At 37.7% G+C, this 27,261-nt stretch overlaps 1 protein-coding gene across 11 annotated transcripts in view; it reads right to left on the reverse strand.

The window, feature by feature from the left end:
• Positions 1–7,549: 7,549 nt before the first annotated feature.
• The window catches only part of SOS1 (SOS Ras/Rac guanine nucleotide exchange factor 1), a 141,824-nt gene continuing 122,112 nt past the window's right edge, over positions 7,550–27,261 (reverse strand). Inside the window, exons 18-24 of one of the 11 annotated variants that reach the window (XM_073897319.1) lie at positions 19,169–19,341; positions 18,838–18,954; positions 17,271–17,535; positions 13,255–13,311; positions 11,900–11,944; positions 10,070–10,188; positions 7,550–9,137 (exon numbers count right to left, since the gene is read on the reverse strand). In XM_073897319.1, coding sequence (XP_073753420.1) covers positions 8,646–9,137; positions 10,070–10,188; positions 11,900–11,944; positions 13,255–13,311; positions 17,271–17,535; positions 18,838–18,954; positions 19,169–19,341 — 1,268 coding nt within the window. In that variant the 3' untranslated portion in view covers positions 7,550–8,645. The other 10 variants (XR_012379700.1, XR_012379699.1, XR_012379698.1 and 7 more) reach the window with 10 other exon arrangements.

The raw sequence follows: 27,261 nt of genomic DNA on the forward strand, positions 1-27,261 counted from the left end.
ATTCTAGCCATAGATGGAAATTTAGGACAGAGTAGAGAACTGATTACACTTAACCTTGAGATACTGAAAGTTGGTAGTTCATCAAAACCCAAATGAACCTTTCTGAATTCTTAACATTTATCATCTGTAACCTTTACTATCACATACAGTAAGATTTTCGTTAAAATATACATATAAACAGGATTAGTGCTCTTTATAATAAATTGGTAGAATTGATTGTATATTCCAGATAATCACACGCACTTAGGAAAACAATAAAATTAATGTCTTATGTTAAGTTGTATAATACAATTAAATTTAGTTTTCAGACTAAACTTTCTCTTGAAACATCACCATTAATAATTTTCTTCCTGAGCCTAAAACCAGTAATGTTTTTGGGACACTTGGGATCCTCATAGCCTGAAAGTTGATTTAACTTAAAGATGTGAGTGGAGCGTTCTCAGCATCTGAGCATCCTGGCATTTATGGAGTATGGGCCAGTGAGTCTCACGTGGTGGGGAGGAGTGAGGGAAAAGGAACATGAGATATAAAAGAGGTTGAGAAAATTGATGAGGACCTATATATTTTAAGGGAAAAAACAGAAATTGTTGTGTAACGCTAGACCGAAGTTTTAAACGTGTATAAGAACATACAATACCATTTAGGCAACGCTGAAAATGTTGTGAGGTTGTCAGACATGCAAAATAGTCAAGATTTTTCTACTCAAATAGCTTGTTCTCCAAAACTTGTTCTCAGAGAGCTTATGCATGCATGATCTTGGTAAGTCATCTAAACTTGTTTCTAATCTATTAAAGGAGATTTTTTTCGCCCCTCTTGCATCATTCCCTTCAGAGACAGTAGCATTAAATGCTCATAATTCTTAGCAGGAAAATGGAACGTGTTGGGTTTCTTCCTCACGTGTACAGCACGGTCCATCTGGAGGCAGTGGGCTCTGCTATAAAGGCTGGCAGCTGGGTACCATCTGGGTCTCTGTCCCAGTGCGCTGTTCCCACCCAGCACTAGATCACAGCCCCTCTCCTCATTATCACATTTTCCAACTGGGACTAACCCTTCGGCACACAAGCATGCTCTTATTTCTCCCATTTTTTAAGCAAAAGATACCTCAACTGTTCAACTGTGCCTTCTGTCTCTGCTTACCTTTCTGGTGAAACTTGACAGAGGGAACTGCTCCAGTTCTCTCCCCCCATTCCTTATTAGACTCACTGGGCCCGCACCACTCCCCCAGACTGGTCGTGTCCAGATCATCACTGACTTTCCCCTTGCTCAATGAATGGTCGACTCTCCCTATCAAAGAGTATTCGACATGCTTATCCCCTCTTCCTTCAGAAATAATTTACTAGGCTCCAAGGGCACAACCTACTGTTGGCTTACATCTTCATCGGCAGCTCCTTCTTGGTCCATGTGCTGGTTCTCCCTCCTTCCTGCTCTCTTGTCAGAGTGCCCCAGGGCTCCCCTTTACTTACTTAGATCTCTTCTTTTTCCATTCTGTACTTAGCTTCTTTGGTGATCTTATCCAGTCTGCTAGCTTTCAAATATAATCTTTATGAAAGTGACTCCCAATTTTATATCCTTAGCCCAGACTCCTTCCTAGATTTCAGACTCATATCTCCTACTGCTGCCTGGCACCCCCCAGATGTCTGACATATTTATTAAACTGAATGTGTCCTAGCCTGCTTCAATTCTACCTTCCCACCTCAGTTAATGGTAGCTTTGTTCTTCTAGTTGCCAAAAACCTTGAAGTCATCCTTGACAGTTCTTTAATTCTTTTTTTTTTTTAAGATATTTATTTGAGAGAGAGGGAGAGAGAGAGAGCACAAGGGGTGGGGAGGGGCAGAGGGACAAGCAGACTCCCCGCTGAGCATGGAGCCCATCACGAGGCTTGCTCCAAGGACCACGAGATCATGACCTGAGCCAAAGTCAGACGCTTAACCAACGGAGCCACCCAGGAGCCCCGACAATTCTGTTTATTAAGCCCCATGTTCAGTCTCTCAGCAAATTCGTTATCTCTGATCACTTCTCACTATCTGCACTATGACCTTGACCAAGCTGCCTTCCATTGGGCTAGCCTCTTCACTCCCACTCTTAACCCCTAATTATTCTCAACATGGCAGCCAGAGTGAACCTCTACTCAAACGCTCTATGGGCTCTATTTCTAATGGAAGCCAAAGTCATTACAAGTGATCTGGATCCCATTAAACCTCTGATGGCCTCTCCTATTCTGCCCACATTCATTCCTCTCCAGGCACAAATAGCCTCACTATTCCTCAGATGTACCAAGTATGCTCCTGCCTCTAGGCTTCTGAACTGGCCTTTCCCTATGACTTGGCATATTCCTTCCTCAGACACTTGCATGTCTCCTTCCTTCACCTCCTTCAAGTCTTTACTTACACCACCTTCTCTGTGAGCTGATGCTGATCATCCCATTTATATATCACCACCCCATCCCCTACTTTCCCAGTCACCTTGTCCTTTCTTTGTTCATAGCAGTTACCAACATTCTAACGTAGATGCTATTTCTTACTGTCTACATCTCATTAGATTACTAATCTTATTATGATACAGATTTTTGTTTTGTTCATTGCTATATTCCTAACATCAGAAGCATACCTGGAACAATAAATATTTGTTGAATAGTCAGATGAAATGCTTATAATACGGTTACTCAAAACCAATTTAAGTGATAGTAAACATCAAAGGAAGCTTTGATGTCCCCATCAAAGTTATGGGGACTTTAGGATGAAATATCAACCTCTTCAAAGATACCTTAAAGCAGGCAAACTTTGAAAACATATCCCTCATAACTTTGGTTACCTTTATTAAGCACCTATTCTGTGAAAGGCATTGGGCTTCACACATATTACCTTTAAAACTCACAGGAGTCCCCCAGTAGATTATTAGCCTCATGTATTGAGGAGAAACAGAGACCCGGATTATTTAGGTAACTTCTCTGAAGTCAAATATCTAGTAAATAATGGAACCAGAATGTGTACACAGATACGTGATTCCAAGGCATCTGCTTATTGTACTCTCCCACAGTGATTCTTTCTTTTCTTGATGAGTCATGAAAAGAGAAACTAGCTTCTAAAAAAAGGACTGTATTTTTTTTTCTTGCCTCTAATGAGAATCAAGAGTCTTAAAACTATAGAATGTGCATAAGCTTTTTTGGAATTCTCTGGAAGCCATGGGCATCTCTCTGCAAAGAGGTAGGCCCCCTGTCATGGGCTATACCCTAGAGACTTAAGTGCCCTGAATCTGTGATGAGCTAATGTGATTAAAATAAGTAAAAAAGCAAACCAACCGGTTAAAATTCAAGTGACATTTCAAGAGCAAATTCAGAACTAGGTTGACTAATATCAGTATTAATGTTATTTATCTATAGCTCTTAAATTGATTACCTAGAACGTACTCAATAATACATAATTGGATTTTAGTGGCCTACAAATGGAATTTGTACAAATTAATGATTTTGTGTTTTTAAAGCGGGGGATGGGGGCGGAGAACCACAAATAAATTTTAGCTAGTCCTGAGAGCAGTCCTCCATACACCAGGAATCTGAGTCCCTTGTCTCAGGCACGAACTGGCACAGGACGCTGGCTAAGTCATCTCACTGCTCCAGGCCTCGCTTGTTCCAATTTTTAAATAAGGGTATTGGATTGCTAAGTTTTTCATCAATTTTTACATTCTGTAGTTCATCATGAATGACCTCACATTAAAAAAATTCTTCACAGTATATAACCGCAAACTGTATCTTTTTATGCCAAGCCTAGAAAGAATTGCTAAACGTCAGGCTGCCACATTCTAATAGGTCTCGATAAAACTTGCCTGTCAAGGCATTGCGGTATCTTAACTTTATAGACTACAAATGCCTCCTTGGCCCTTTGAAACTTCATCCGGGAGACACCCAACATCACTAAAGTACTAATTTTCATCCTAAAGGGCCTCCCATTCACTACAGTCCTAGGGCTTGAGACAGAAGGAAATACTGAACTTTCCATATATATAATATGATCCAGGAAACAGCGCCTCCAAAGCAAGACCATGATAAAGAACAAACTATTTCTATACAGAAAGCACAAGCTAAAAGGAGAATGGCGACTGATATTGGAGAGTGCTTTCTAAAATAAACACGTACAAAAATGATACACTTGTGGACTATGTAAGACATTTTTCTTTTATTATTTTTCGGTTTATCTTAGTAATGCCAGAAAAATAACAGCCATTATTTTCACTTTAAATGCAAACCAAATACTGCTGCACACAGAGTACAAAGATTACCTACGAACATGGTTAGGTACAAAGGCCATATTAGATGTATAGACTGCACTTTGTTTTTACATCAGAGTAAGACTGACATTGCAATTTTTTGGACAATTATTTTAGCAAATACCGTGCTACTAAACAAAGGCAAACACACACACACACACACACAAACACACACACACACACATATACACAAATATGTTTCAACTGAAGTTATACATGTCACTTTGACAAAGGCTTCTCTCTGGTGAGTTTCACCAGATATTTGCACCCCAAGGTCCCCTGCCCTGATCCCGCCCCCAAATGCTGACTTGATCTGAAGAAAAAAATTAGAGATGTTCTTAATCAAAGGCACATTTGGCAGCTACTGAAAGTGGCATGCATCTGGCACAGGTGCACTCTCCCTAAAGCCACACCACATGTGACTTCCATCCTCTGCATCTTGTTTCTCTGAGTGGTAGTTCAAGGTGATCCACCTTTAGCTAACTTGCTTTCTAATTTTGCAGCAATTGGCTATTTAATGCACTATTTTCATTAAAGGCAAAGGGAAATTTGCTCACAGTTGACAGAAAATGCACTTTACGGTGTCAAAAATGGAAAATAAGGCATGAAATTTACAAAACAAGTTACAAGTGCTTTTGTTTAGATTTATCATCTAGACTTCATGCTTCTTAACTAGAGCTCAAAATATTTCATTGGCTCATGTATAAGGGATTATGAAATGATTTTAAGTTAGTAAGGAGATGTTTCAAAAGAAAAATACTGAATAAATAAACTAAGTCATCACTTTCCCTTATAAATAATTCTACTGCATAATTCTTTCAGCCAAACTGGTATTAACCTGGTGATGTTTCTTCTACTGGTAAAGATTAACGTGCAACAGGACCTACACTTGTACAACAGCCATAAAATATAGGTTAGAAGAATAAGTGAACCTACCCATAGCAGCAGAATACCAAGAAATAAATGGCTAAATTTCTTTCTTTCTAAATCAGGAGGAAATAAAAGGTTTTCCCCAGTATATATACAACACCAACAAATTGGGAACCTCTCCCTCCATTTCCATGATTTGTTTTGCCGAGCCACTTAAAACTGAATTTAAGCTATCATTAAAAGGATGAAATACATGACTAAAGTAAGCTAAACTTGAGAATTAAGATCATGGTCATAGATAACCAGCTAAGTTTTGGTTTGTGTAACATTTTGTGGAAAAACCCATAAAGAATTTAGAACCATAATATAGCTTCCAAGTGAGAGTACTTGTTCACTGGACTGTTGTGTTGATGGTAGTTTTCATAGTGGCGTGCACTTTCCTAAATTCACATCCATTAGAACATTCTTGAGCTGTTAGAGCATGGTATCCCACTAAACACATAACTTGATACCCAACAACCTTTAATTAAGCAAACTTTTAATGCTTGTATACTTCCTGGTAAGTTTGTACTCTTAAAATACATGGGGAGGGCTGGGAACAGTCAATTATCTGTCTTTCAATAAACTTAGAAACATACACTTATCTGTTCCTGTTTTAAAAAGTGCTTAGATGTGAAAAGCCTCCCTTTCTATTGTTATTGTTTTGTCAGCCCACTTAAGTAAATTCAACCTTGAAATGTTTTTATTTTGTGATCCGAGGATAATGAACCTTCTAAGAACATTTCCATTTCTAAAAGAAATGTCCCATATTTTGGAATGTGGTTTAGAAATAGTCATGCCGCACTGTCTTGTAATGTTCCGGATTCAAAAGCAGAATTTTGTGGTGATGCAGTTCTCTTCTCAGCCACTTCTTGTCCCTGAATAAGTATATTTTAGTTACTACAAAGAATAAATTTGTCAGCTAGTTAATGCTTCATGTATGAAGAAGGCAAGGATAGTTTTCTCACCTCCGTTTAAGGGCATCCAATTGGGATTTTTTCTAATCAGTTACCACTGCAGAAAATATTTTTACCCAAAATGTCAACTTCAGAATAAAAATATCCTCTATCCACAATACTGATGCACAGTGAAGTGGTCTCCTAGAACCACTAGAGTAGGAGAATGGTTCCCTTTCAGATAAGTAGAATTAGAACTCCAATTCTGAGCTTTTCCTCTTTAAAAGATCAGGCGGGTTGAAAAGCATTATTGAAGGCTAACACACTGGCCAGAGAGATACTGAATGGGCTCCAATGTGACGTCTCACGTCTCAGGTTCTCATTTGGAGTGGGGTGCGGGGTAATTAAAAAGAGAAGTGATCAATAAGACATATAAAGGGAAATCCTAGGGGAAATGAGGCTGATCTAATAAAAAGTCATGGGGGATTCTGGAATGTGTATTATGATTACTTGTAGCAGCACTAGTAGTAGGCTTAGATAAACACTTGTTGAATGAATGGTCTTATGGACACTTTGTATACAAGAGTGGATTTGAAATTAATTTTTTGGGAGACTTTTAAAAGGAGACATTTTGCAAAGAGAAAAATGGCTACCATAATAGGAATGGTACAGATATTAAACAAAAAAAGGTTCAACTCTAACAAATAAGAAAGGATATGATAGGATGGATTGCTTAATGATGATGCAATCAACATTCTGGTCTTAAAGGACTATATACTGTACTACTGGGATGTACATTTAATGCTCTAATAAATATCACAGGAAATTATTAAAGTACTAGGTTTCCACCATGATGCAGCACTTCTAAAAATGTCTCTAATGGCATGGTTAACAGAATTGCTGAGATGTTGCTTCATTATTCTGAGGACACATGCAGATACTGATGAACTGATGACTCTCTAATGATGGAATACTGCACATTTCACAGACATTGTAGTGGAGATTAATAAAACTTTTTCTCTTTGACAAGTTGCATGCATTTCAGTCACAGTATTGGTTAGACTCAGAAGATCAGTACATAGGCTTAATGAATAATCCATATTATGATACTAATGATGTAGGCAGATGTTCTATTATGAATAGTTTTGATAGAGCAAAGACCTCAAGCAAGGTAGAATATTTAATATAAACTAACAAACTGTATACACGTTGCCTAGGAAATTAAAAAACTTACAAAGTTCTGCTTAAAAGATACCCATCCTATTCTAACCCAATTTTTTCCTACATGCCAAACTGTAACTTTAGATCATTCTTTAAATACATACATCCAGAACTAGAAACCAAGGCGTACCACAATACGTGCTTTTATGCTTAGTGTTTGCGTGTGTGTGTGTGTGTGTGTGTGTGTGTGTGTTTCAACTGAAAGAAATAAGAATCAACCATTTTCTCCATATAATAATTTAATATATGCCAGCCAAACAAAGTATTTGTATCTTTATTCAATTAAATTAAAACAGACCATAACATTCACTATATACACATGATTTCGGCAATGCAAGGTAATTCTAGATATGCTGATTACTCAACTATCAGTAAAACATGAACGGTGTCAGTGATGCCCAGCAAGCGCTCCTTTTCACACCAGGTGACTGCGTTTCCGGAGTCCGGTTAGAGGGACAGCTATGAGCCATGACATGGATTATCAGTAAACTTTTGTGGGAGAAGGGGGGAAAGTAAGAATCTAGCATAGATTAACAGTCTCCTAAGTGTAAATCGTATACTTGACAGTTACATTTTTAAAAAAGTTCTGTCACCTTAATGACATAAAACTTCTCTCGTTTGAAGGCAATACCACCATGTTTTGTTTGTGTAGGGGGGGTGGGGGAATGCTCTTAAAATTAGTATAATTACTCCTTAAAAAAAAGAAAGAAAGAAGAAAGAAAGAAAGCAAAAACGAAAAGAAAAAAAGAAAAAAAGTACCTCTTTGGTGAAGCCTCGGTACCCATTCACTTCACTGTAATAGTCTGTAAACAGGACTGCCACAGTGCTGGGCCCTGACTCCAAAGAGTTCAGGCACCACAGCCGCTCCTCACAGTCCTCTGAATGATTTGTAAGAAAATATTTTAAAGTAGGACGAGTAAAAGCAAAGGAAAACAAAGGAGATATGAAGATCCCTGTTTAAGATTTCTTTTTAAAAAGTGCATATTTTGAATTACAAAAGCTGTCATCATGTGGGCCTGCTGGACACTAGACTGTGTTTTCCATCCCTTTAATGATAAAGATCGCTTCACAAAAAGGGGACTCCTGCCTATTGGCTGGGAAAGTCCCTTTCCTCGATCTTCAGGTGCAATCAGTTGTCCAATTCCTTTAGATCGGTCTTCCCAGATTCGAAACGAATACCATTTTCACGTATAATTACGTCGTGGGTAAGGTTCGTTGTCTTACGCTGCATCCTGAAGTAGAGTCGGTAGTGTTGGGAGCTGTCGTTTCAACCCCCCCAGCGCTGGCTTGCTCAGTGCGCCCATCGCCAGCACTGGGTCTACGGCCAGCAAAACGTCCGTCCTGGAACAGAGCAACTCAGGAGGAATGGGCGTTCTCCAGCAGCGGTGGTCCGTCTCTGTGCATGGATGGGTGTGTGTGCTCCCTTTTATAAGTTTTTGGAGGGAGTTTAGGGATATGTTGAGAAGTGCTTTGTCGTGGAGGAACAGGTGGCCCAGTGATGGAAGGAAGGTCCACTTCTTGTGTCAATGGCGGTGACGGCAGATGCCTTCTCGTGCCATGGGGAGATGGTGTCTGAGGAGGAGGTGGTGTAAAAGGGGAAGGGCTGTTTGGGAAGAAGGCATTGCCATGATCGCTTTTTTTGCCCAAAGGGGGAGGCTGGAGATGTAGCGGGGAGCTGGAGAAAACATCAGGTGTCCTCACAGGTTCTCGCGGTGGTAATAAGGGAGGGCTCTCAGGAGGGTCTGATATAGAGGTCCGGTCTGATATTGAGTATCGTGGTGAATAGGCTTTGGATGTGGGCTGCCTAGGAGGAATCGCTGGGGGGCTGTCCAAATGCTTAGACATGATCTAACACAAATGAGAAAAAGAATAAAACACAAATTTATTAGCAAATTATGTAGTACCATGAATACATTAAAAATTAAGTTGGGGTTTTCAAACACACTATTGGTAGAGCCCTAGGTGTGGATCAGGGCGTTTTGCCACATGTTTTAAATGGGGGATTATGCCCATTTATTAAGATTTTTTTTCTAAGTTTTTATTTTTCTCAAAATTTTGTTGTTTGCTACTGCTTACCTATCAATCTAATATAAAATCATTTATGACTCAACATAAGTTCATCTTATAATTTTGTTTAAAATTACTATATTAACATTTTATGATGTTCTGCAAAGTGTCTTGACTTGTCCAGGTGCTCTGCTCTCTGGACATTCAGAACCACTAAATCAAGTTAACAGTTGACAAAGAAAGAAGCTTAAACAAGTGGAAAAAATGGCTATTACAAGCCTTTAAGGTCTCTTCCAACCCAGAACTGTCATGCAAATCCCATTTAAAAGCATGTCAGATTTACTTTTTTTATTATTATTTATTATTTTTATATAAATATTATTATTTATTAAGGGCTCAGATAGGTAATGTTTAAGTTTTACTTAAAATGTGATTTCACATAAAGCTTCACACCTCTTCGCTTCTTTCTCTTTCTCTGTATAGTCTCTGCTTGAGACATTATTCTTTACAGATTAAACTTGTTTTTTCCTTGACAGGACCCATAATTTAGATTTATAAGGGTTTTGAAAATATACCAAAAAAACTACATTCAGAAGAAAGGAAATAAACATGACTTCAGGGTAAATCCGTATCTAGTCCTCGTCTATACTCTGTTAAGCTCAGCTACCCTGAAGTGTTAGCCTAATCCTGTGGGAACTAAACTAGACAGGGGGGCATGATTATAATGTAACCATAACGACTCCAGTGTCGGGATGACAGTACTCCCTACTTACCTTAGACGGCGAAGATTCAGCGGGGGCAGATTCCGGCCGTCTTCGTGGAGGAACGGGAGGGGGGAGGGGCACTTCATCAGTGCCCTTGGTTAAACTTATAGACGATACTGAAGCAGATCCTGTAGGATGTTACATTTTTTTAAAAGTTCACAGGAATTTTATTTCATCTATTAATCCTGAAAAGGCTTAGCTGGAAACTGCTTATATTTATTAAAAGAAACGTACAGAATTATCAAAAGCAGTTCAATAAACCAATACACAATAGTATTTCCTTGATTAAAGCAAACTGCTATAAAAGCATGCAGAAATTTCTTAGCAGAATTTTCAGAAAAAAAACTGCCTAAGATATTCGTTATTTTGCTTCTTGAACAAAATAACATTCCCACTGTTAATCTATTATTGGGATTTTTTATTTGGATATGATTCTCAGGTATCTGGGAGAAACAGCAAACCACTAAAAACTTTTGGAATGGTAATTTTGTTAAGCTTTTGTGATGGGCTCATTTTCTTTTTCTGACTTTATTAGTATAGAATTTCCCTGCCCTTACTGGATAGTCCTTGGGATTAGTTTCTGATCTTAACTGCTCTCCCCAGGTAGTCTCTCGAAGGATGCCAGGGAGAGAATCTCATGTCTGGGGGAGGGGTCTCCTCACTTTGCTTAGGTATAGACTGGCTCTCCTTGGCGGGTGAGGAAAATCAGGTTCATCATACTCTAACCCAAACATTTTAATTGTGATGGAGCTATTTAAGATGACGGAGGCAGCCCTGATAAAAACAGAAATTACACTAGAATCTAGTGAACCCGATTTAAGAATAAGTTGATGAACTGGCACAAAAAAGGTAAGTAAAGTTTCTAATTAGAACTTATCCTATAGACATTTATGATGACAAGGGCATAATATAGGCATAAGGTAATTACATTATTTAAAGACAACATTTATGTAAGTTGTTAGTTTATGCGCAGTATAAAAAAGATGAAAAAATACATAAATGATTATTCAGAGTTATACTTAGCAGGTTCTTGTTTTCCTTTAAGTATCAACAGCTTTTATTTTGTCAATTAAAAGTTATAACAATATAGAACTTAAAGAGTACTCTGTGTACTGATACTCAAATGAGAAACATTTTGATCACCTACCTTTTTTCTTAAGAGACTAGGTAGTAAATTAATTTAGCTTATAACTCAGGTTTTCCATCATACACATTTTGAAATCATTTATATGAAGGACAGCAAAACCACTAATCTATTAGCTTAAAACTTACGGAATCATTTGGTGAATTGTTAGTTGACTTTAAAAATAAAAGCAAATGTCTACAGTGGAACTTTATTTTGCTCAACAGTGATGAATATTTAGGCTGTATAAGTAGTTACAGTGATAAGACAGTTGTTCTAAAGTCAAATAAGAGTCATTTGCCTAGAGTCTGTGCCGTCGCCAGGCTAAGTGTATCTTGTGATTCTGATACCGCAGTAGCCACTAGCATTCCCACAGGCGCATGCATGCTCTTGCTGTTTTTTTTTTTTAAAGTTGAGCATTAAAATATATTTAGAACTCTACAGTTGGAAAAGAGAAATGGTTAAATGTGGAAGTCACCCATATAATGTTCTTTTGAAAGAGAAAACAGGTTTTACAAAAAGCATGAAAAGTATCTGAGTTGAAGCAAATCGTTTATGATCAGAAGAGAGCACAAGTGAAGCCCTCACTGCTACGGTATTGCAAGCAAGCTATCAAGGCCACCAGGCCCAAGAGGAGTTTTAGCAGGGAAGGTGACGCGTGGTTTAATTTTTAAAGCCAAAGCAAGAATTAGGAGTCTTAAACCAAATATACTAACTTGGGCCATGGGGCAGTGAAACTTGGATAAAGATGGTATCGCTGCCTGTGAAAGGAAACAAGAAAGAGGAGATTGTTTTTCTTTCATTGATAAATTCAACTCATCTGTAAAAATGCATTTATGATAAAAATGTCATTTTTGTCATTCTAATTGTAAAGAATGGTACAGCAGTCTTTAGTAAAAGCGCATGACTTCTTACTTTTGAGAAAAATAAAGAACTAAATTGAGCTAATATACTGGGAATTTTGACAATTTTCTTTTAGATTCACTACCTGATGTCATAGTAAGTAAATGAAAAGCATTCATGAGAAAACGAAAATATCCTCTATTAGTGGAAGACTTTAAATAAAAAAGTGTCTAAACCCAATTCAAGCCAAGAATTCAGCTGGACATAGAGAAATATGTCATATAGTAAAGGTTATTTTGAAAATTCAAATGTGTGAAATAAATAGTAAATAATGAATTTGTTATGTTACTTGAAAAATAAAAGGGAATTTCTTACTAATATTATCATTATATACTTTTGAAAATGTTCTTGCAGTGTATATTCCTGTCACAAAATAGTTACAGCTTTGGATACTACAAAACAAGCTCGAAAGTGATAGAGGCTTCTCCTATATTCTTGAACACTTAAATCAATAAATATTTGGCACCTAGACACATTTTATACAGGAAACTCACTGACAAATCTAGAATGTTTCATTTCAACAGTATTAATTCTTCTAAGAAAAAGAACTGAAAACCCTATAGGCCAAAGCCCCAAGAGCATTAAAGTAGAAAACTGAGACAAGAGGCTAAGTGATCTGTGCTGGTTCTAAATCAACAGAGTTGCTGATGTGACCCTGCCTCCTATTACACATACTGAAGCGGTAATATCCAAGAGACAAAAATAATTCCTGTAGCACTAGTCTGAGCTGATTTTTTAAAAACTTCAGGTTCCTCTCTCTTTTTGCACAACAGACCATCACTCAAACAATTTGGACAATTGTTTTTTTCTAGCTGCTTTGGTCAGAACAAGGATAATTTTATGTTCCAGGTTCAGTTGGCAAGACTATTAATGTGATTGCTATTTATATAGATATGGTGGGTTTATTTCCCACATAGCCCCTGATTTCCAGCAATCTATCCCATTAATCTCCTTTCTTTATGCACTGATACTTATTTGGAGGCCATGGTCACCAAGGGTAGCAATCCAGCTAATTCTACTAGGTTATCTCTCAGAAGATTAAAATTAATTTTTATACTCCTTGATAGTAAAGGAAGCTGTTACTCAGTCAATGATTCACTCCACTATTTATCAGGCATCTATGATGGAACAAGGGTTAAAGGGGTATTTACCTCTAGCGCTTACCTACTTACGTTTTTTTCCACTTTTCTTGGAAAGGAAGTAAATATGCCTCCTGGAGATAAGCCTCAAGAACATGGTAGTACACTTAGTATAATATGGGAATAAAATAAAAACACAAAGCTTATGACAGCTACAAACTGCAGGCTTTTAGAAAGAGTTGTTATACCTATGCATAATACATACCTGTACATACACAGACTTGGCTTTGATCATATTTACATGTATGTGTATGGCACAGGCTTAGATTTGTGTGTTTGGTAAGTTAAGGGCACTTTTCTGATTTGTCATTTTAAACGAATTTCTTGGTCTCTAAGAACTATATACTAGAAATTCTGTACTAGCTAAGTACTGAACAAATTTACTGATAATGACTTAGGAGTGAAGCCCAATTAATTAAAAAAGTAGTACTAATTTGTTAGGTATAAATCCCAGACAAAAGATCAGTGGTTCTCAATCTTGGCTACACATTGCAATCCCCCTGGAAAGCTTTAAAAAAAAAAAAAAAATACTGATTCTTAGTGCCAGTACCAGTCTAATTCAAGTGTGGGCGGGGTATATAGGTAGGTTGTTTGTTTTTTTTTAAGCTTCCCAGGGGATCATACTGTATAGTCAGGATTGAAACCCTGTTGAAGATACTTTCCAATTTATAACATTCTTGAAAATAGGAACAAGCATTTTCCTATAGAAAAAAATTCTATAAATCATGAATAACTTCTTAAACTCACAAAAGCCTGTTAAATGCAAATGTATCTGAGATTAGAAACTAAGCATCTACAACAATCTTCTATGAAGAAAAGCCTTGCATTCTAGCTTGAAATGCTTGCAATACATCTTTTTTGGTCAAAGCTTCCTCTCCTGAGGGCTACAGCCGAAGCTCATGGGCAGCACAAGACCAGGTGGGACCTCTGGCTCCCTTTCGTCACCTAGCAATCTTCAAACAAGAAGGCATGTAGTGTACTTCTTCCTCCTCTCCACCTTGTGAAGGCAGCAGAAACAAAACAGCAAGCGTCATGGTGACTGTCTTCACCACCTCAAAGGTGGAGCTGGCCAGGGCAAGGTGTGGAGCTGGGCTGAGTGGGAGGGTCTATGTAGCAGCACTAAGGGGTTGGCCAGTTTCCTTACCTCTCTGTCCTCACCACAAAGCTTCCCGTGACCACTTTTGCCCATTCTGTGGTCATCTTTGTGTAAACTTCCACAGCACTGTGTCTTCACCACTCATTTAGCATTTTGCTGAGCCCTTATGTATCTTCTCTGATAAAGCTTGCAATCTTACTGAGAGTGAAAAATAAACATAGTACAAAGAGAATCATGGCATTTAACAATGGTTAAAGCACTGAACTATGATTTTCTTTGTACTATGATTATTTTTCATCTCTCAGTAAGATTATGAGCTTTACCAGAGAAGATGTGATGTATAAGTGCTTGGCAAGGAAAGAGATATGCAACAGATACTGGCTGATTAATTAATTATGGTTTTAAAGTAAACTGTTTTGAAAGACAAAACTATAAGAAGCAAAAAAGCACTATTATAACTGATCAAAAATTGTAATTGAACTTTGCCTTTTAAAAAACTTAGGCAATGGAATTTTCTGCCGTGTAGAGTGGAGTATGTTCAGATGACGTAAGAATGTAGGCCCAGCAGCGCTTTCCTGACAGGCTCTGAGGACGTAGGAACTCTCAGTGGGCAACACAGTGGGCAAGCTGGGAGCTCCGCTGACCCCCACAGCCCTAGCAGGTCTGTTAAGCAGAGGTGGGTCATCAGCACCTGAGGACCTTGACGACACAAAGGCCACGGGTAAGTTTTAAGTAAGGGACTGAGCTTACAGATGGTTTTATATCATGCTGGCTTCTCTGATTTCAAAATCAGTTATTTTCAGTATTTACTAAGAGGTAAGGGAATAGTAACAGGAATTTTCTTTATCACAAAGAAAGCGAAATTGAGAAAACCCTCCAAGCTAAGCTTGCAAAGCCTAACTTCTGGAACGGTGGTTTCTCCACCTTCCAGCTGTTGAATACTGTTCCCCTGCCACGTAGGGACAGGGCACTGCATCCAGAATGATTCCTTCTTCCCTCTGTGACTAACTGCTTTAAAGATTCAGCACTAGTAGGCAAGGTTAATGTGCTTATCTCTTGTTTTTCCCACCTCTTCCATTTTTAGCTACTTTTTAAACTGAGAGAAGTAGAATTTGCAACTGATAGCTTTCATGCGATTTCAATAATTTATTTATGCAGGAATCTTTATAATATAGACCATAGCTATGTGCACTAAGGAAAAAAAACCCTGCAAACAGTTAAACAGGTCAGAATTAATAATGATTTTAGGTTGGGTATACTGCAAAAAGTGCTGGTCTTATTAATTTTAGAGGGTTTATGAATTGGGGAAAATAAGTGGAATTTTTGTTTTTTCACCTGGTGTTTATTTGAACTTACCAAAAATATCTGGTAGCTTAATATGTATATAACATGCCCCATAATCCCCAGTAGCCAAATAAAGCCAAGATGTAGTAATTCTCAAAACAAACACACTTTAGGTGGTAAAAAGACAAGACAAACTGCTGGGTAACTATGAATGTATGTACAACACAGGAATAAATAAATAGGATTCTGGGGACCAAATCTCAAAATAATACACCTCCAAAAATAATTTTAAGTCAATTTTTGTCAAAAAGTTAGATTGTCTAAGTTGGAAGAAACCCTAAAAATCTAGCTGGATCCCCAGAAGGCACAGAAAGTCTTTTATCTAAAGTTCACTAGCAGACTGAGATCCCAAACTGGATTCCTAACTCCTAGGTCACCCGCTTCTCGACCTCCTTCCCCACAGTAACGACACGCTGTCTCTCAGGATTGGATTCTTGTTCTCTCAGATACCAGCATAGGACTTGATCTGCACACTGAGCTTAGACAGCCAATGGGAAGAGCACATGGAAGTGGCTGAGAGGGGTAAAGGTGATGGGATTCAAGTTTTGATTTAAACCTGAACAAACGGAAAGAGGTCGTGTGTTCGTAGAGCTCTAAAGCTCCACGTGGAATTGACTAGAAAATGAGTGGAAGCAGGGTGACCTACATATCAAAGGCAGCCTCTTCAAAGGGCTGGAGCTGAGCTGTAGTGTTTGGAAGTCACTAGCCATATGTGGATTAATAAGCACGTGAATGTGGCTAGTCTGAGTTGAGGTGTGCTATAAGTGTGAAACGCATACTGGATTTGATGATTTAGAACAAAAAAGAGAATGCCAAATAGCTCAATAAATTTTTATCTTGAGTTCATGTTGCAATGATAATACTGCAATTTAACACACTAAGTTAAATAAAATATATTATTAGAATTAATTTCACCTAATTCTTTTTGCTTTTTTAAATGTGGCTATAGAATACTTAAAGTACACATGTGGCTCACATTATATTTCTACTAGACAGCACTGATCTAGAAATAAGAAAGGAAGGAGGAACAGTATGCAGTCTGTGAGATCTGTACGGCTGGGCTTGAAAGCACAGGCGGCGTATTAGTGGGCGCTATGCGGCATCCCCCAGGTGGTATAGACTGAGAAAGGGTTAATAGGAGTTTAAATTGGATACTTGGTGCAAAATTTGAAACCTACAGACTTTGGTGGAAAGGGAATGATGTACTGAGTAGTATTCAAATATAATAATTTTGGAGGCAGCATTTAAAGCACTGGACTGACAATCCTTGCAGATTTTAGGAGTTCTCTTTGTCTCCTCTAGGTAAGAGGAATGCATGTTAAATTCACCCGTTGAAAACAAATGCGCAAATCAAGTTTAAATTACCAATTTCGTCACCAGGCCTTGTGGTAAAGTATAATAAATTTAAAGAGGGCTATTCCAACAGGTTTTTGAAACTCGTAAGTTGCTGGAGTTTAGAATTTGCTTTATATTTTTATAATATCTTTTGAAATGGTATTTGTCTACAAATTTACAAAAAATAAAAAAGTTATACAGATTCTTTTTCACCTCTAGCACATATAATACTAACAATTACTTTAAAGCACTTAAAATGTTAGCACCTACTTGAGTGAAAAGGGCTCGAATGATCGGAATCAAAAACGCTGCAAACATCTGTGGTACTAGAAGCACCAGAAGCAGGAGGAGGTGTTAACGGTGTTCTTGGAGAGTTTGGTGCAGATGCTGTACTTTCTGTTTCACTTTCAGGGATCCTACTATAACTAATTTTCCTTGGCTCCTGCTGCAGAGGTGTGGGATGTCTCATGGTCCCTGGTCTTGGGTTTGATGGACGAACACCAGGAGATTTTAGGGGATAGCTATATTTTTTTGGCTGTAGACATATCAAAAGAAACACAATATTTACAACATCGTAACAGAAAGGAAGGTTTTTTTTTATATGCCTGGTAAAACTCAACTAATACCTAGGAAAACCATAAAAAACATTAACCATTACTAAAGAAGTTATATAATGATTAAAATCAAAGTGTCCAAGTTAAAATATTAACATCCCATTTCCATAAAGCCTTGGCTATCTAAAGTATTAGGCAAAGAATTTCTTTAAATAGCTGAGTCTTAGTCCTAAAAATACCAGAGTATTTGTTATCTTAATATTTTTGAATGAAATCTTTCTAAGATATGCTGTAAATTTCTCTGGTTTTTTAAACAGACATTGTTGAACTAATTTAACCTTGCTGGAAAAGCCAGGGTCATTATTATGAACTATGATACCTTACAATGCTGTAATACTGTGATGTTGGAATCGTTTGAGCTATTTACTAATGCATTATACATTGCTTCAGTTTTCGTCTGTGTGTGTGTGTGTGTGTGTGTGTGTGTGTGTGTGTGTGTGTGTTAGTTGTATGAAATTTTCTTACAGAGTGCTATTAGCAAGCCTCTTGGAGCAAGACTATACAGCGATGTCTAATTTGCTGTATTTTTAGTCCATCTTTTAAAAAACCATTTTATGCCTTGAGAAATTTTCTTGGGAGGTAACTGCAGAACCTTTAGTTCACAGATACTCTGAAATTTATCTTGGTTACTAAGGAAGCCATTTATATTTACTTCTTGATTTTTTACTTACTTTGTGAACAAGACTGATTATATTCAGACCAGTGAGGTGATGATACTGTACATAAAACTGGCCAGGCACGAAAAAACAAAGGAAACTTTACTTTCCCACCAAAAGTATCTTTAACCAAACTTGTTATTTTTATGGCTAACGATTCATGGTTAAAAGTTTTCATAAGTCATTACCTTAGAAAAAAGTCATAAATGCGTATGTTTATTACAAGTGAATTAGTATAAATTCATCAAATTTCCTGCCCTTAAAATAAATCTCAAATAACATTTTTGTTGGGAAAAAAAACTTACATATTTGCCCAATTTCTTCATCTATCAGGATTTATTCAAATTAATAATAATGCTCACTTATTTGCAATCAAGTGGGATATTCCCGAGCATACTTATTAAGCATTTATTCATTACTTTTATCCATCACATGTACACTTCATCCCTGAGTGCCCTCATGGAAAACTAATCCGTATAATACATATGGTAGTGAGGACATCACCAGACATAGACAACTGCAAAAAATATATAAATATAAAAGGAACAGAAATACGTGAATGCTTACAAATCTTGGGAGAGGCTTAGGGTTTCGTGGTTCTATTTCTAGGGATTTGTTGAAAAGATAATCTGTAAATTCTTTTTCCATGCTATTTCCCATTGGATTCAAATTTTCAAAGAACCTCTAAAATAAATGCAAAGAAATAAACAATTATTAAATATTTTAAATGCAGCTTGAAATTCACAAAAGTAACTTAAGAAAACATTTAACAACATAAGAAAAGCTGAGTTATTTTTAGCTTTATTTTCCTTTATCTCCTCTATGAAATAAACCTGCCTTTCATCAGCCGGTTTATAAACTTAATTAGAAAGATGTATCCTCAAATAATTCAACTTACTTTGATATCTGATTCTACTCGTAAACAATAAGGCTGGTTTTGGTACTGCTGGATCTCTCCTGTTATTTCTGCTACTTTCCTCCTTTTGCTAAAGTTTATAAGCTCTTTTCCATGCCTTTTTAGGACCTCAGGGTTGCCTTCTTCTGTTTTCAAGATATTAGTTAGATAAATTCCTAGAAGATATAATGAAATTATTTCAAGGATAAAAAAGGAACCAGCTAGTTCTTTTTCTTTGTCAGTAATTGTAGGCATATTACACTGCACTATCTCAATCACCATCACCAAAGATTTAAGGCACAGATTTCCATTTGATGAAAAACTAGCTAACTAAATATCAAGAGAGATATTTTTATAAGTATCAAGTTCTTCTGTGACACTTAACTTTTATAAATACACGAGAAAAAGGGAGACCAAGTTTAACAAAATTTAAGAGCTTTATCAGGACGAGTAACCAATTTCCCATACCTCCAAAGCCATATGGTATTTGACATAAGTCACTGATCTGTTAAAGGAACTTGAACATTACCCCTCACTTAATAACACACATTTCTGGCCAAAGGAGAAAATGTTAAATTCATAGGATCATATTTTGTGCTTATTCAAAGGTTGTTAGGCTTTGTAAGTCAGAGGTAGTACTGTTTGGATAGGCTTACTCGTGGGAAGGGGGAAGGATCTGCAAGCCTATCAAACACAGTATTGCATATAATTTATGTCTGTTCTGGTCTTCAGTACTTCTAGAATTAGTGGCAGTCTCCTAACTGAGCTCCTGTTTCCACATGACTGCAGGCTGTGCACTGGAGGAGGAGGAGAAGGACCCAAGTAACAGGCACTTTGGTTCTTTACATGGCCCTCTGGTGCCAGGAGCACCTTAGTTCCCTTCTGTTCTAGCATAAAGGTTCTGGAGCCAACTCTGCTGCTTTCTACTTGTGTGGTCTTGTGCAAGTTGCTTAGCTTCTCTGTGCCTTGGTTTTCTCATCTGTAAAATGAGGATAGCAGGGTTGCTTTGAGAAATAAGTGAGTAAATTTATGTATATGCTTAGAATAGGGCCTGATAAAAGTAAACACTTAGTTAGCTATGGCTCTGATTGTAGATGCTGTTGTTGCTAGTCTTGGCCTATTCTCTTAAGCTTCTGCCTTTTCCCCTAAAGTACTGACTGTGATGCTTTGGGGAAAGAAAAGGCTGTGTGTGAATATCTGAGTTCATTCACCCAGTACACAAATACTGAGTCTCCGCTGTATGCCCAGCACTGCATTAGGTACTGCAGATACCAGGATGAACAAGACAAATAGTCCCTGATCTCAAGGAGTTCAGAGCTTTGAATGTGGGCTACAGTCCAATTCGGTAAGTACTATATTAGCGGTCATGCATAAGATGCTAGGAGAGCACGAAGGCATGCCTAACTCTGCCTTGGGCCGGTGGGAACAGAAAAAGCATCACAGATGAAGTGATGTTTACAGTAAATCTCAAGTAAGGAGTGTGATGGAAGGGCATTCTAGGCAAAGCAGCAGTGCGTCTGAAGGCACTGGTTCGTGACGAAGCCTGGCAGGCGTCCTCTGAGGCGGACTGTTGCACGGTATGGCCAGAGCGGACGGGTCTGGGGAGGGGGAGGCAGGGGACAGGGTATGAGGACAGACATGGGCAAGGGGCTTGGTAGTCCGACTGCCCAGCACTACAGGCTGTGCACTGCAGAAGGAACAGAAGGAACAAAACAACACTTTCGTTCTGATCACAGTTCAGTGGCTCCAAAGGCTTTTGTGGTAGAGGCATATTTTCAAATACTACAATATTTGGCCATGTTCCTGAAAAGATTAAATGACTCAAACTCAGCAAACAAGTCAGCAATAATGAAACATGATAGACATCAATGCCTGTTTGCTTCTAAAAAGTATCCAGTTTTTAAGTATATTTGTTGGCTCTTTCTTAGCACCGAGGCTACTCTTGATTAGACACCCATAAGACAAATGTACCATGTATTCTCATATGCACAGGCTTTTCATCTGCCTGCCCCTTGGCTCTTTTACTTGCAGCCAGTTATATTCTCACTACACTCTGTCGCGTGATGCACTGAGCTCAATGTTCAGTCTGACACACATACCCATACAGTACACATATTTCAGGGCAGTGGGACTCAACTTTCCAGACTGGCCACATAGTGATGGCCCAACTGTGAAGGGTTTGTGGGCAGCAGCACCTGGATTGGATCATGAAGAGCCCTTTTTCAAAGAGCTTAATTTTTATTCACAGTTAGGAGAGTATTAGCAAATCTGCATTCTAGAAGGATTACTCTGGCTGTACTATGAAGCCAAATGTGTTAGAAGGAGTTCAGATTAGAAGCAGGATGAGCAGTTAGCAGGATGAATGTAGTCCTGGTGAGCTGATGAGGGCTGTCCGAGGGTCTACATGGATAGAGTGAAGTGTGCACGTATTTAAGGGATAGACTCCACAACTAGTTAACTGGTCTGGGCAGAGGGCAGGGACGGGGTGGGTGGGAAGGAAGACTCAGCTCTGTGCCTGGCTGACTGACTGGGTGGTGGTGTAATGACTGCCACCGGGAACAAGGAGGATAATCAATTATGTGATGTAGCTGTTGAAAGTATACTTGAACGAAGTTGTAAAAATGCTTTCAAGTAGCATTTTGGGAGAGCTCAGGGTAGAATCTGGAAATTATTTTATGACATATTAACGGCTAGTTAAAAGAATAAATGATCAAAGAGGTGGTATCCAAATTTTGTTGATCACACACAACCATCAGTAAAAAACGTTTAAAGCATGGATCCTATATATATAGTTTCTGAGTAAAAAAAGTAGTACAGATGTATACACAGACCTGAGTATTATGTACTGTTGAACAGTAGATCATTTTACCTAGCCTGCTCTGGTGGCAGCTGTCTGGGGAAAGGGAGAGCAGAGCAGCACGGCACAAATAATGAAGTGGGGCAAGGTTTCACGTTGTTGCTGACGCCTTTTCCAGCCTTTCTAGGAAAAAGTGGCTGCTCAGGGTTCTGGGTTCATACTTCAATTGATACATTTCTGGTGATGCAACATTACATTTACTACATGGTAATATAATTTATTTTTCTGCTCCTTCAAGAGAGCTTCTTGAGGGTAAGACTGTGTTTTATTTGTCTCTTGATTCTTGACACCTAGCCCTGGGCTTGGCATATAGAAGCATTCAACAATGTTTCTGAATGACTAAAAAGCAGCACATTATTTCAGAATAGAAGAGAAAGTATTTGAAGAATAGCTCAGGATGCAAGAGACAGTCAATCCTAAAATGGCAGGAAACAAGAGTGGAGAGGAAGCAGACTGACAAGAAACAGAAGGAGGACACAAAACTAGAGCTGTGTGAAAGGAAAGAGCAAAGCCAGCACTCCAGACCTGGATGTTTGTGCAGGGAGGTGAGGCTTGGCTGAGGGAAGGATCCGCAGCCTTTCGCCTTAGAGGAAATGTCAGTACGCCTCTCTCTCTATCCATTCACAATGACCAGAACACTTTGGTAAATGCAGGAAAACTGAGATATAGACTCAGTTTGGGAAAGTGTCAGAAGGAGAAGTTACCGGACTTTTATTCTGTAAATGGTGTAGTGCCAGCAAAAGACCTGAATGAGAATTCTGGCAAGATGACAGAGGAAGTAAAAGTGTCAGATACTATCCCTGACCCTCCCATAGAGGGGGGGGTAAAAATCCACAAAAAGAGTCCCCAGGATTAAGGATAAGAGTCTGGAAGGAGTTTCTACAAGCTACCATATAGACGAGACAGTCAGGAAGCAGCAGCACCATCTGGCTCTCCCCTCTGGCCAGAACCATGAAAGGCCATTTGGCTAACCTCAGGAACTAGGGAAGAACAAAGATCTTCCCAGAGCAGGAGAACTGACCTTGACACAGAAGAGGCTCAATAACCAGGAAGATAAGCAGAAATGGGCAGGAAGGCGGGCAGGTGAGCTGTCTGTACCTATCAAACTAGCTACATGTTTGTGTTCACTCACCAGATCACATGGCCGACCTTAAACACAATGGAATCATACTCTAAATACAGGTCTGAAACTTTTTTTTCCCCACTTAGCATGTTATGAAGATCAGTTCTGTTAGTTCGTATGTCTGTGAGAGAGTACTTTAGGGAGTTCAGTCTGTGTGAATAAATGCTCACCAATCAGGGTGATGGGGTAGCGGGGCCACACAGGGAGTTGGGTGAACAGGCCCTCAAGTTTCTTTTCACCTCTCACAAGTGGTGACCTATCACAAGTAGTGTGACCACAAGCTCGGTGAGCACAGGGAGGGACTATGTATTTTTCACTTTTTCTAAGCACCTGACATAGTCCCTGATATTTCATAGGTACTCAAGAAATATTTGACAGATTGAATGAAATGAGTATCAGGCCTACCCAGGTCCTTTCAAGGCTCCATTGTATGAACTCGCACCATAGTCACCACACTTCAAATACATCGACTTTAATGCATCTGCTTCTTGATCCTCTTTTTGTAAACTATTTTTAAATTGTTCGTTAACTCCTTATCAAAATTATCTTTACACTCTTTCCTCTATGAACTGTGAAAGGTCTGTGCATCTTCTGTAGTGCCCAGACAGGTGTAACATTTCTAACTTACAAGATATTATGTAAGATACATTCCATTTTAAAAATTAAATCTGACTGAATCTGTACTTTTTTTTTTTTAAAGATTTTATTGATTGAGAGAGAGAGAGAGGGAGAGAGCGAGCATGCACTGGGTGGGGGACAGGGCAGAGGGAGAAGCAGGTTCTCCACTGAGCAGGGAGCCCAACACGGGGCTCGATCCCAGGACCCTGGGATCATGACCTGAGCCCAAGGCAGATGCTTAACCGACCAAGCCACCCAGGTGCCTCTGAATCTGTACTTTTATAACTAAAAAAAAAAAAAGTTTTACCAGAAAGAGAAAATAAATAAACTCAATAATTTTACCAAGAATGTAGGTAGGGGGGGCAAAAAGTTCTCAGGAAAAAAATAATAATGATAAAAAGTAATACATGATATAGAAAACAAAAGAAGAGAGTAATTACATTTAAGATTTTATCTTTTTGAAGTAAAAAGCAAAGTAAAACAAAGTAAAAATAGAAATGGGAAGATATATTGCAAATAGGAACAATTTAAAAAATAATGTTTTTGTAGATATAACTACTAGCATTTTTAAAATAATGAAATGAGACAAGTGTGTAGCAGGAAATGGAAGTAGAAAAAAATTAAGGAAGAAATGAAAATGTTACTAAAAAATTATATCCTACAAAAGATTCCAGGCCCAGATGGTTTTTCTGTTGGCCTACTTCAAAGTTTAAAGGCTAGGGGCGCCTGGGTGGCTCAGTTGTTATACGTTATACGTCTGCCTTCGGCTCAGGTCATGATCCCAGGGTCCTGGGATCGAGTCCCGCATTGGGCTCCCTGCTTGTGGCGGGACGCCTGCTTCTCCCTCTCCCACTCCCCCTGCCTGTGTTCCCTCTCTTGCTCTCTCTCTGTCAAATAAATAAATAAAATCTTAAAAAAAAAGTTCAAAGGCTAGATCATTTCATGATATTCCAGAATAGAGTAAGATGGAAAGCTACTGAACTCATGTTATGAAGTAAATGTAACTATGATAACAAAAGCTGATAAATATAGCACAAAGAAAAATCACAGACCAATCTCATTTATGTAGATGGATATAAAAATCCTAATAAAAATGATAATGAATAGAATTCATTTGTACACTTAAAAGATCAATCTACTATGAATAAATAAGGTTTAATATTAGTAAATAGGAAAGTTCAGCATTAGTAAACCTATAATTTTTATTTGCTAAGCAAGAAAAATTATTTTTCCCCCACTAAGAGGTGGCCAACTATTATAAAAGTAAATGTATTTGCTAACAAAAACCCAGAAGGTAACTATGAAAAGAAACTTTAACGTAATAAAAAGCATCTAATCAAGCAAATAGAATTATACCTATTCCCACTGAAACTGAAATTAAAACAGAGCTACTTATTTTTATCATTATTGTTTAATCTTTATTTGGGAAGGTATGACCAATGCTATAAAGCCTAACACAGAAATAAGACCAAAGGAAGAGACATGATTAAATATTTAGAAAAGCCAAGGATATTAAAAATTCTTACAATTAAGGGTAATTGATTATTAAAAAATGAATACCATTCAGAACCAAAAGTACCTAGGAAAAAGTTAAGTATCATAAATGTTCTTTCCAAATTAACTGATAGACTGTTCCAACTATATTTTGGGGAATTACCACCCTCCATTATAAAGTTGAGACAAAATTGGCAAAGAAAATACTGAAGTGGCATTGAAGAACCAACTCTGTCATATATGAAAACACTATAAAGCAAGGTTTCTTAGCCTTGGGCATTACTGACCTTTGGACTGGATAATTCTTTGTTGTCAGGGGCTGTCCTGTGTATTGTAGGATGTTAGCAACATTCCTGCCTTCTACCCACTAGAAGCCTCTAGCACCTCCCAATTAGAACAACAAAAAATGTCTCCAAACATTGCCAAATGTTCCCTGGGGGGCAAAAATTGCTCCTTGTTGAGAATCACAGATTATAAAGTGCCAATCATTAAAAACTGGGGCACTTGTATAAGAAGTTAATGGGAAACAATATTTATTAAAGAAAGAGGTACCATATATAAATGGGATAAGGAAAATTACTCAATAAACCTGGGTCAACAAATGAACAATCTGGTGGAGAAATAAATTTGAAGATTTCATATATCTAAAAGAGACTTTGATTAAAGAGTTAAATATAATTTTAAAGGTCACATCATAAAGCTAGAAGAAAATATGACTGCAATATTAAATTACTAGACTGGAAGAATTTTCTAAGGTTAGAAACAAAAATCATAATGGTAAACATGGACAGATTATAGAATTTTAAAATACTGTATATCAAAGAATAAAAATAAAAAGGCAGATTGGTAAAATATCTAGCTTGAGAAATTCCCAGCTAGATATACAGTATCTAGCTGGATTGGTTATCTAGCTCAAAAAAATATTCTCAAATATAGACAAAAGGCATAAATCTGAAGATATTGATTATAACATTATTTAGGAAAGCAAAAAAGCTGGAAACTATGTATCTAATCGTAGAGCAATAGTTAAATAAACTGCCATACCAACTTTATGGAATATTATGTAGCCATTATAAATGACATTATGAAGACTAATAAAACATGACAATATACTTAAGATATGGTAAGTTAGAGAAATAAATAATGTGTACATGTCATATAATTATGACTATATACAATGTGCATAGCAAAAAAGACGAGAAGTAAATACAAAAGTGGTTGGTTGTAAAGCCTGAACAAAAACTATGGGGAAGTATGATATGTTAACTGAAAAAATATCAGGAGGTAACAATGTTATGTGCAGTATAACTTAAAGCTTTATGGAAAATATACAGCTGTAGATGAGGAGAAGGCTAGAAGTAAATATACCACATACTAAAAAAACATAAACCATAATATGTGTAAGAGAGATCATAATATTTGTAAGCATTCAAATATTATGAATCATAATAGAATCATCAGAGCATATATACTGATATACATATATACATCTGAAGAATCATCAGAGCATATATACAAACAGAGAAAAGAAACCAGTTGTGAAAGAGATATTGAAGCTATGAAATAGAGGAAATCCGATGATGGAATGAGATAGAGGAACCTACACGAAGGGCGAAGCTTCGGATGGTACATGCTTCGGTCTTAAAGGAAGGAAAGGGTACTTCCTCTGGTGCAGAAGGACAAGAAAAAAGGGTAAAGTTTTGATGTGCAGAAGATGTGGGCTCAAAGGTGACTTTTAGCTCTGAAACTGTTTACAAGTAAGAGGATTATAAATATAAACGAGTATGGCCATACCTCTTCTGTAGAGTGTTTGGTCTATTAAAATTTAACAAAAAAGATTTCTATGAATATAAAAGCACAAATCAGCTTTATATGATATCAAATGGCTGCCCAAGATGGAAATAAAAAAATGGAATGTATATTTTGGGCATGATCTTCAAACGTCCTAATAGAGTAAAATTCTACAGTGATTCAGGTGCTAATTATTTACTAAATAAGTATTTT

Source organism: Callorhinus ursinus, unplaced genomic scaffold, assembly GCF_003265705.2.
Source record: "Callorhinus ursinus isolate GAN/ISIS: 27379988/994484 unplaced genomic scaffold, GSC_fseal_2.0 scaffold10, whole genome shotgun sequence".
Classification (NCBI taxonomy): Eukaryota; Metazoa; Chordata; class Mammalia; order Carnivora; family Otariidae; genus Callorhinus; species Callorhinus ursinus.